The sequence below is a fragment of the Carya illinoinensis genome, chromosome 9 (genome assembly GCF_018687715.1).
Source record: "Carya illinoinensis cultivar Pawnee chromosome 9, C.illinoinensisPawnee_v1, whole genome shotgun sequence".
Taxonomy (NCBI): domain Eukaryota; kingdom Viridiplantae; phylum Streptophyta; class Magnoliopsida; order Fagales; family Juglandaceae; genus Carya; species Carya illinoinensis.
In genome coordinates this window covers 36567030-36578859 of record NC_056760.1, presented here as the reverse complement: position 1 = coordinate 36578859, position 11830 = coordinate 36567030, and the positions used below count along the sequence as shown (strand labels likewise).

The window sequence follows — 11830 nt, the reverse complement described above, 5'->3', positions numbered from 1 at the left end:
TTTAGACATTAAATAAACATTCCTGGCACTATGTAAACAAATATAAATCCTTGTAATAAAAATAAACTCACAAAAATATAGCAATTTATCATGACTCCAAAACTCCAATTTCAACTTATCAAATGTTAAGGAATTCTTCCAACATCCACTAAAAGCTTCCTTAACCATGTCATGGCATTCACCAATTCTTTTCAATGTCTTCTATTTATTTTTCATCTTATTCTTTTTAATGTCCTTCGGAATTTTAGCAATTAACTTCTACACTACATTATCATTATATATATATATATATATACTAGTAGTAGGATAAGGTCCAAGGGACGTTCGCCCAGTGGAAAGAAAATATATAAGTTGATTATATATATATATATATATATGAACAATTTATAGATAGAAAAGTAAATTAATATACACACAAAGAGACGTTTGCCTAGTTGGGTGAAACAGTTTTTTTACAAAAATAGTATGGTTTTTACAAGAAAATTTGATTAATAAATAATTTAATGCATAAAAACAAAGTTTGATACAAGTTTACAAAATAAAGTACCATACATGCCTAATGTCAACTGTGTTTGATACAAGTTTCCAAAATAAAGTGGTACACATCATATATGAACCATAGTTTAATACATAATTCAGTATGTTGTGTACTTTTCTGCAGGATTTATTGAGAGGATATTGAATTTTTTATGATGTTGCTTGAGTTGATCTATATCTGCACCAAGTTGAATCACTCAATCTTTTTAGAAAATTTGTGTTGCAATATTCTCCAAGAATGAGGCTGCCACGACTACTTGGGCTGTAGTACCTTTCTCCTGGAGCAGGCTTCAAGAACTTATTAATGCTGACAGACTATAACAACCACACCACATAATACCAGTTTAGTATTAATTAGGACAAGACAGGCAACCAAGGGAGATTGAAAAGCAGAAAAACTTAAGTCAATGCCGGAGCAAGCATTAAGCAGCAAATCATATGAAAGATATAAAACTCTCGGATAGATATGTCAAAAAAATAAAAATGAAATTTGATTTCTTTAAAAAGAAAAAAAGGAACTGCATAAACATTCACAATTTTTGCATATGCAAGCCATGCTTTGGACACAAGTTCCAAAATCCTGAAAGAGTATAAATAACAAAAAAGAATTAAGACTAAAGGCTAGAGATTACAAGAATAAATTTTCAAAAAAACAATATGAGTATTTTTCTAGAGCATCCACTCTAATGTTTGGTTTACCTAATCCAGTGTGGTTTACATATATAATGGTCACTGCAATTGCAACTGCATGGCCAAAAAATATAAGATCGAACAGAAAGTGTAAAATGAGGATCTTATCAAATTGAAACAACATGCTTACAAACTTAAGAAATTGGCTGTGGAGAAAATTTTGAGACAAGCTAGGGATCACATATCTGGTATATGAAAGAAAACCCTCATTCTTAAGCCAGACCAGAAAAGATTATATGAGGACAAGTCAAGCATGCATAGTAGCAGATACTCTAAAATCTAGGGCTTTAATGTGCATAAGAATGCGCATAACTACACATCTCTTTGAACAAACGAGTAATACTCTCTTTGGATTTAGGCACTACCAAAATAGAAGAATGTGCATAACTACACATATCAGGCACCCATTGTGAAATTACATCTGATAATTCGGATTAGACCTTTAGCAATTAGCTGAAAGAGCAATAGAATGGAAACAATTGTTTGTGAAAAATGTAAAGCACTTTGTCACCTATTTTAGATCACACAAGGGAAAAAAGCAAAACACTTTGTCCCATTACAGGCCTATAAAGGAAACGTCAAGATAAAAAAGGCTAGAAGATCGAAGCATAAATGGGTAGTGACTGTAATGTCTAGGTCACTTGAGCCCCATGATAAAGTTTTAAACACAATCAAAAGGACAGTCACAATCATCATCATCATGAGTGAGATGAATAATATTATCATATATAATGCTGGGGCAAGCAATACAAAGATATTATGAGCTTAAACAAAACACCAGTCAGCTTACATTTAGTGTTGGGACGGCTGCAATAACAAGGCTAGTAAATGCCATAGAAGTCTGCACATGATAAAATTAACTCACGACCACAAATAATAACAAAATCAACATAAATCATGGACAATTACAATCAAACTAGCTTCCAGTCATATCAGGAATATATAGCACACTTGATTAATATCATAAGTTTGATTACAGCATATTCAAATGAATCAAACCATAACCAATTCTTCTAGTGCATCCCAAAGAAGAAACTAATTTATCACCAATTTCTAATATGACTTCCTATAAAATACCATCGAACAAATAATACCCTTTTGAAAAATCACATCTTCTGATTTTCACAACAAGAAGGCCCATTTGCCCCCCCCCCCCCCCCCCTTCTCTTTTTTTGTGGTTTTGGAGAGGGGGGCAATACATTTGCACATATTGAACTCATGCAAACTTGTGACATACGCCAATTGCAAACAAGTGTCTGAATGCTCATTTTCCTCAGATGAGGTAGAAACAGCTTTTGAAACTGTTAGGGAAAACCTCCTCTCTTCAGGCTCGAATTCAAGGGAAACTTGGTGACGTTTCTTTGTTTTTGCTCAAGCTGTTCATATTTAGGGACAATAAACATCAGTGCAGTAGATTTATGTCGTTCACATGGCTTTATGCAGAATAGATGGTTCTCATGTGTATGTATGCATGGTTGAATCAAGTTTAATTCTCACCTAATTGCGCAGGGCCTCATTCTCCAGCATTGCCTTTTGCTCCTGAGGGTAACATAAACCCAAATCCAAGTTAATTCTAATGGAAAGCGAAGCGTAATCCAAAAGAGCATGTTATTGATTCTCACATTGATATTTTCATTAGCCTCTGTTTTTGAGGTAATGATACTTCACTTTAAAAGAAAATCTCTTTTCATTTCTAAATTCTGGAGTAAATGAGACACCAAATTTTCAAAAGAAATAATTCTGATAGCATTAATTTTATTTTACAAGTTTGAAATTGTGGTAAGTTATTGCCATCCAAAGTTCCAAATTCTCTTTCATGTGAATCAGATTGTGCCTAAATATGAACCATCACTACAAAGGATCAGAGAATTAGTTTAATCATGTGCTACATTTATTCAAACTGAATTCTTGAAATCAGGTCTCAAACACAGAGTGGTACAAAAGAATAGTCTTTCATAGTGCTTTAACATTATAAAGAACTCTCTTTTTTGGCCTTGTTTTGCTTTAACAAAGAGTGGCAGTTTGTTACTCAAGAGAGTCATAAAAAATGACTTGTGGAAATATTTTTTAATAGGCCAGATCGTTTTTTTAAGCTTTGGATCCCAATAAGAACCTCATTCAAAAAGGAAAAAATGGTCCGCACCCATAAAAAATTGCATGCCTAGTTCACCTGTAATCTGGACTTCTTAAATTGCTCCAAAAATACTTCCTCCTGCAACAATAAAGGCAATAAAGTTCCATGCAGTTTGAGAGTTTTGAAAGAAACTACATATGAAGCCAACTTTTAATTGAAAGTTTGGCTTCCATTTAAAAAAAGTGGAGGACTAATTGGGACTTAAATGGGTGCATAGAAAAATGTTAACACGGTGCAATTAGGGAAACAATAAGAATTTTGAATAAGACCAGGAAAAAAAACAGTATAATAGTAGTGACTTTTTTTTATAAATGACTCATACTTTAGAGTTAGATACACAAACCTTCTGTTGAAAATATGCAGATTCTGAGTGCTGTTATTCTACGGGCTTGGTTTCCAACTCTTTCACCTTATGGAGAAATAATCCAAATTTAGCAATAATAATAATAATAATAATAATAATAATAATAATAATAAAAAGCATAATTATCTACTATAGTTCAAGTGGAAAGCAACCTTTTGCGGGAGATTACTGTAGACTTGTCTAAATATATTTTCTTATACAATTAAGATCGGAGAGGAGTATCGAAAGACTCCATTCAATGCTTTAAAGTTTTGAGCTCTTATGCTAGATACTACTCTAACTAGATGTAAAATTTGTTTATTTCTTTTTGAGTAGGACAAAAAAGCTGGGGATGATCCTGATATCAAGATATTCTGAAAGCTTGTTGTTCATGAAGAAGAAATGATGAATCTGCTGAAATTCTCTATGAGATTTTACTTAATTCACTTCTACTTTATATTTGCACACTTATCTCATACAAACACACTGACCCCATTCTGTTTCAACCGCTTCCAACCTTGAAAAGTGAGTACTTTAGGTTTATGGGTGATTTGGAATGCTTACAAATAATATTTTTCTTGAAAAAAGATCGAGAAATGTAAACAACACCTTGACAGCACACAAAACACCCTAACAATAAGCAAATCCTGATCCAGCCATATATGCTGCTTGTTTCCTCAGTTGCGGAAGTGAAACCGTAGTCAAGGGCATGGCATTCGGCTTCTTGAGAGAGAGAAATTCTTGTGACACACATTTCATTGTAGGCCGAGACTTTGGCTGTGTGTGCAGGCATGCAAATGCTATTGTAGCAACAAGCAAAATCTCCTGTCCAATTAGACAATTTGGAGGTGGCAGGCGTTGGTCTAATATTTCATTTACCGTCATATTTTGAGATGATGATGATGATAATGAGGACAAGAGTTCTCCCGGATGCCTTCCCATTAATACTTCTAGTGCCACCACTCCAAAGCTATATACATCACATTTTTCAGTAACTGTCATTGTGTAGGCAAACTCTGTAGAGGAAGAACAAAACAATGAGAGCAACTAAATACGGTCAATGCCTTTTATCAAAACCAGATGTCCCATAGAAATTGCATTGTGAAAAGGAGTGTTTGCAATTGTGCAAATTCTATACAAATAATAATAGTCAGTAGTACTTTTTGAGCCATTTGTTCAACGTGGCTTCTCGTATCCATCTTGGAATTTATAGGTGGCACTGAAAAGAACCGAATATATAACTAAATATATAGACTATATGTTATCAAGTTACACTAATAAAATATCCAGTTAAAGTATTAATTTTATTTAAACTATATGCTCTATATAACCTTCAAAGCATAAATTTTTACTCATTTGAAGCGACGCCCTCAACTACTCCACTATAAATATAGATTGGATTTATAAATAGAAAATAATATATCTAATTAAATTTATTATTTTTAAAGGAAGTAATATTATTAAATGAAAATGGCATATTATTTAAATATCTGACTTCTATTATGAAATAGTAGTCTTTTACCTTTCCTAACTCATGTTTTTTTTTTTTCTCAAGTTATGCCCTTTTATTTTTGTATAATACATTTATTTATATGTGCCAATCACGCATATTATTCACTATCTCATTCTATTGTTAAAAAAAAATATTTTTATAATGTGACGTCATCACTCCAATTATATTATTATATAAAATTAAATAATATATTATTCAGTTAAGCTTATTAAATGAATAGTAATACATCTAATTATTTTGATAATTCTAATTTAACAGTAAAATATTGAATGAAGAATAATATTTAATCAAGTTATCGATAATAATGTTTTAAAGAGCAAGAATATAAAGACATCACAACTTCATTATTTTTTATACTGAAAAATAAACAAAGTTCACAAAAATGGGTTCTAGTGTCAACTACTTATTTTTTAATTTTTTTCCGTAGAGAATTTGAATCTAAAAAATTTATAAATTTGAAAAAAAAAATTTAAATCATGAAACTTTGATTATAGGAAGCTACTATATATATATTATTATATTATTGGTAATTGCAAACTATTCCTATAGAGTCTCATTATCCACTCTCCAAATGTATTATTATTAAATAATATATGCGATTATGCTAAACATTTAAATGAAGAAAAAATATATCTAATTAAATTTATAATTTAAGATTATTGGGATTTTAGATTATATTACGTCTTTTTATTTTCATCAACTTAATATCCTTTTAGCTTAATTGGTGATAACGATTCATAAATTGTAAATTTGACAACGAAAAAAACAGTAAAGAAAAATAAACTTGAAAATTGTTTAGATACATGACTAATGGAAGAATTATATTCAATATTCTTAATTAAATAATTTAAATGACATTATTGTGGTAGAACTAACTAATTAACAATTTACCTGGGGCAATGTAACCATAAGTGCCAGCAACCAATGTTTGATTGGAGGAGTCAGGGTCAAGAAGTTTAACAATTCCGAAGTCAGAGATAAAACCTTGGAATTCGGAGTTCAGCAAAATGTTGTTAGATGATATATCTCTATGAACAATTGCTGGGGTGCATTCATGATGCATGTAAGATAAGGCGTGTGCTGTGACTTTGATGATATTTACCCTTTTGCTCCAATCTAATTCCATAGCTTCATCAACATTTCTTAGGACACAAAATAGGCTTCCCCTTTCCATGTACTCATAAATTAAAAATCTGCATCTTTTATGTACACAAAACCCATGCAGCTTCACAATATTTCGATGTCTAATCGCTGTTAACACCCTCACCTCATTCATAAAACTCCTTAAGAAAACTGGATTCTCAGCTTCTCTTTGATGAAGTTTCTTTAAGGCAACCATATTTCCGTTTGGTAATTCTGCTTTGTAAACGCTACCATAACCACCAGTTCCAATGCAATATTTGATGTCAAAATCCTCGGTTGCTTCAATGATGTCTTCATATGCAATATGTCCATCATAATTCCATATCGAGAATATGTTTCCATTCTTTGATCCCCTAGACTCAATCTGATTTTTCTTGAACATACAACGAGATAAGAGAATACCTCCAATAACCAGGAATGCGAGGAAAGTGGTGATGGGAGCAAAAATTTCTATTTTGGTTATGGTTGAATTTCTGCTTTTGGGACATGGAGGGAAAATCTTGAATTGACCACATAAATCCCTATTGCCAATTAATGTGTGGGGGGTATAATGCAGACTATAAACATTTGGAATTCGACCCTTCAAAGAATTATGTGACAAGTCGAGTGTATCTATACCAATGAGAAAAGAGGGAATGTTGCCTGTTAGATTATTGTAGCTAAGATCCAAGGTCAATAGAGGGCCAATGGTCCCAAGTGCGGTAGGTATTTCTCCACTAATAAAGTTATGGCTAAGGTTAACATGGGTCAGATTTTTTAGCATCCCTATTTCGGGGGGAATGGATCCATTGATTTTATTCCGACTAAGGTCCAAAGATTCCAAATTAGTTAAATGACCCAGAGTGGTTGGGATTCGAACAACAAGCATATTCGAACCAAGGGATAAAGAGGTCAGATTTTTTAGCATCCCTATTTTGGGAGGAATTGATCCATTGATTTTATTCCGACTAAGGTCCAAATATTTCAAATTAGTTAAATGACCAATTGTGGAAGGGATTGGACCGAAGAGCATGTTCGAATGAAGGTCTAAAGTGGTCAGATTTTTCAGCATCCCTATTTCGGGAGGAATGGATCCATTGATTTTATTCGGACCAAGGTCGAAATATCTCAAATTCGTTAAATGACCAATTGTCGAAGGGATTGGACCAACAAGCATGTTCGAACTAAGGCATAAATGGGTCAGATTTTTTAGCATCCCTATTTCGGGAGGAATTGATCCATTGATTTTATTCTGACTAAGGTATAAAATTTTCAAATTAGTTAAATGGCCCAGAGTGGTAGGGATTGGACCGATGAGCATGTTTGGATAAAGGGATAAAGTGGTCAGATTTTTTAGCATCCCTATTTCAGGAGGAATGGAACCATTGATTTTATTCAGACCAAGGTTTAAATATTTCAAATTAGTTAAATGACCCAGAGTGGTAGGGAATGGACCTACGAGCATGTTTGAATAAAGGGATAAATAGGTCAGATTTTTTAACATCCCTATCTCAGGTGGGATACGCCCATGAAGTTTGTTCCTACTAAGATCAAGACAGACTAAATTTGGGAAGAAAGAGAAGTTGAGTTTCAACTGACCTCCCAAACTTTCATAAGATCTATTGATGCTTGTGACGCTTCCAGAACCAGCATTGCAACTAACACCAACCCAGTTGCAAGCACTTGAATTAATACTACTGGACGGCCACCACCCAGTCTCCTGCAAAGCCTTGGCTTGTTCAAGTTGAAGGGCAGATATTGATCCAGATGCTGCAACATTAACAAGTTGATGAAGTGCATTATCCAAACAGTTTCTGCATAAAAAGAACCAGATAGCCCATGCTACTATCGGTATATTGGAAATGGAAAGGGAGGAGGCTGCCATTTTTATGAGTAATGACTGATTAGTACTATATATGTTCATGACGACTAATCTAGACGTACGCTAGTTTTATATATAAGAAAAGATACTGAAGACTGATATAATTGAATGAATCATCCTGGAAATTTCCTTTTGAAAGCCAATACATTTGTATATTAATTTCCTAGAAATGGACCTCAAGACTTGTGTATATTAATAATGCATGCGACGACTCATTGACTTGTGTATATGAAAAGATTGGGCAAGAAACAGAGCCTCGACGTATGATAGGTCCCAACAATTTACAAATGCCGACAATAAAGAAACAATTCTCTTCGGTTGAGAATAAACCACAACTTTTACTGAAAATACTTGATAATGCTTTACGATAGTACGGTTTGTTTAAATAAACAAGCCATGAACAAACAACCCGAAATACAAGGAAAAATAACAACCAACAAAATGGACTTAGTTCACGTAAAACAGAGTATGAAACAGAGTACTCAATAAACTGAAATGAAACAACGTAAAACTCGCAACACTGCGTAAAACTTGCAACCACTTCTTTCTGCACGTAGAACGGCCAAGACCCAGTCCCCTCCTGCACGTTCTCTCTCTTCCTACGTTGCATGCACCATGCAGAGGTCCCACCCGTTCCCTGCTGCTCATCCCAAATACTTGGGATTCGGCTTATGGCCTCTCTCAGAACGTCTCGGCCTATCAATGCCCTCCCCATGAAGTGGACGCTTGTCCTCAAGGTCCATCGAAGGAAACCGGTCAAGCAAGGACTGGTTGGTCTCCCACGTGGCATCCTCGACTGGGAGATGCTTCCACTGGACCAGACTTTCCTCTTCAAATTTATTTCCCCGTTTGACCCAACGAGTATCCAGTGTATTTTGGGGTTCAAGCAAAACAGCTCCTTCATCACTTACTGGTGGCAGTTCCTTGGACGGTGTCGCAAGCTCGCCCACGAATTTTTTTAAAAGCGAGACGTGAAACACGGGATGAATACGGGCTCCCTCCGGCAGTTGAAGTTTGTATGCAACTGCCCCTATTTTTTGTATCACCGGGTAAGGTCCGTAGAAGCGACTTGCGAGCTTCTGATGTGCACGTTTGAAGGCCGATTGCTGCCTGTAAGGATGTAACTTAAGGAACACCAGATCGCCCACTTCGAATGAAACGTCTCGACGTTTTTGATCCGCAATTTGCTTCATGCGATTAATGGAAACCTCCAGATTGCTTTTGAGCTGTCGTAGTAGTTCGTCGCGAGCCTCTAAACTCTGGTCTACTTCATGCACAGAGGAAAACCCAGTCTGATAAATGGGCATTGGAGGAGGCAAACGTCCGTAAAGTGCCTGAAACGGGGTCATTCCCGTGGACGCATGATATGTGGTATTGTACCAGAGTTCAGCCCACGGAAGATAAGTGCTCCACTTGCGCGGCCATTGGTGAACCATACTCCGGAGATATTGCTCAACACAGCGATTTACAACTTCGGTTTGTCCGTCCGTCTGTGGGTGGTAGGCGGTACTGAGATGTAGCTTGGTTCCCGACATCTGAAAAAATTCCTGCCAGAATTTGCTGATAAAAATGGGATCCCGATCGCTGATGATGGACCTTGGTAAGCCGTGCAACTTAATAACCCCTTCGACGAATTTTTCAGCCACGATTTTAGCAGTAAAAGGATGAGTTAATGAGAGGAAATGTGCCGACTTACTCAAACGATCGACGACTACGAAAATCGTATCCTTGCCGTGCGATGTCGGAAGTCCTTCAATAAAGTCCAAGGTGATGTCGTCCCATACTTGACACGGAATGGGTAACGGCTGCAGGAGCCCAGCTGGAGACATCGTTTCAGACTTCACCTTCTGACAAGTTGGACATTGTTTGATATATTCTTGCACTGCCCGATACATTTTTGGCCAGTAGAACTGTTGGGCTAATTTCTTGAATGTCCGTAAGACTCCCGAATGGCCTCCTATGTTCGTATCATGCATTTCGTGGAGCAATTTTGTACGTAACGCGGCATGGGCAGGAATGACAACTCTACCTTTGAAGAAGAGCAATCCGTTACGCCATGCATACGGTCCCTCCAGTTGATTATTAGCTCGGCTAGTCAAATTCTTGACGTAAGAATCACCTTCATAAGCTTGTTTAATCTCCTCCCATACAGGTATGGCCGGCACATGAATATGGTGGAGAACTGGGCTGTCCGGCTTGCGTGAGAGGGCATCTGCTGCTGAATTTTCGCGGCCTGGCCTGTAGACAATCTCGTAGTCATAACCCATTAACTTGATCACCCATTTTTGCTGTTCTGGAGTAGCCACGCGTTGCTCTAAGAAAAATTTCAAGCTACGCTGATCTGTGAGGATGAAGAATTTTTTTCCCAGGAGATAAGGTCGCCATAGGCGTATGGCCTCTACAATTGCAAGCATTTCTTTGGCGTAAGTGGACCAAGATTTTTTTGTAACCCCCAAAGCTCGACTCATAAAAGCTATCGGCCTGCCTTGTTGTGATAATACTGCGCCAATTCCCTCTCCAGATGCATCCGTTTCTATGGTGAAGGACTCATTGAAATTAGGCATTGCTAACGTCGGAGTCGTGGTCATAGCATGTTTGAGAGCCAGAAAAGCTGCGTCGGCTTCCTCACTCCAGCAAAATTGTCCCTTTTTGAGCAAGTTGGTCAAGGGCCGTGCGATGATGCCATAGTTTTGAACAAACTTCCGATAATATCCTGTCAAGCCTAAAAAACCACGTAACTCAGAAATATTAGTGGGGGATGGCCATGCGACCATGGCTGCAATTTTACTGCTATCAACCTTCACTCCTTGGTGGGTGACGACGTGCCCCAAGTATTCCAGTTCTTGCTGACCAAACGCACATTTGCTTGCTTTGGCAAAAAATCGGTGTTGCCGCAAGATGTTCAATGTTTGTCTAACATGTACCAAATGGTCATTCCAAGTGGGACTATATACGAGAATATCATCAAAAAAAACTAAGATGAACTTTCGAAGGAAGGGACGGAATATTGAATTCATAATGGCCTGAAATGTCGAAGGCGCGTTACAAAGGCCAAAAGGCATTACGAGATATTCGTAATGGCCATTATGAGTGCGAAATGCAGTTTTGATAACATCGGGAGGATTCAATCTTACTTGATGATAGCCGGCTCTTAGATCAAATTTGGTGAAGTAAGTGGCGCCGTATAATTCTTCTAGCATATCGTCAACTGTTGGAATGGGAAAACGGTCCTTAACAGTGGCGACGTTAAGTGATCGGTAATCGGTACAAAATCGCCAACTCCCGTCTTTTTTTCTTACTAGCAGTACCGGTGACGAGAAAGGACTGGTGCTCGGACGAATGAGCCCAGAATCCAGCATTTCTTGAACTTGCTTCTCGATTTCGGCTTTCTGGAAGTGGGCATACCTGTATGGACGTACGTTAATGGGCTCGGTTCCCTCTTTTAACGTAATGCAATGGTCCACGTCACGTGCAGGTGGTAAACCGGAGGGCTCCTGGAATACATCTTCGTATTCTTTTAACAGCTCTTGCATACTCTGTTGTTTGTCGCCAGTGGGTGCATCGGCTGGTGCCGGTTCCAAGGTCGATTGAAAACACACAGCAAAGATC

The 11830-nt window shown here is 36.8% G+C and overlaps 1 protein-coding gene across 15 annotated transcripts; it reads right to left on the bottom strand.

Moving 5' to 3' along the window:
- Positions 1 to 530: 530 nt before the first annotated feature.
- Positions 531 to 8486, bottom strand: LOC122275902 (MDIS1-interacting receptor like kinase 2-like). Of its 15 annotated transcripts, none has more exons than XM_043085228.1 (8): positions 6109 to 7932; positions 4314 to 4720; positions 3705 to 3770; positions 3398 to 3439; positions 2725 to 2766; positions 2322 to 2603; positions 2018 to 2068; positions 531 to 852 (listed from the first exon to the last, which is right to left on the bottom strand). In XM_043085228.1, exons 1-2 carry the CDS (start codon positions 7841 to 7843, stop codon positions 4335 to 4337), a joined length of 2121 nt encoding a protein of 706 aa, XP_042941162.1. In that variant the 5' UTR covers positions 7844 to 7932; the 3' UTR covers positions 531 to 852; positions 2018 to 2068; positions 2322 to 2603; positions 2725 to 2766; positions 3398 to 3439; positions 3705 to 3770; positions 4314 to 4334. The 15 variants fall into 15 exon arrangements, with proteins under 15 accessions (XP_042941162.1, XP_042941163.1, XP_042941166.1 ...); XM_043085229.1 differs by having other exon boundaries at positions 531 to 815; XM_043085232.1 differs by having other exon boundaries at positions 531 to 1680; positions 2465 to 2603.
- Between the last annotated feature and the right edge of the window lie 3344 nt (positions 8487 to 11830).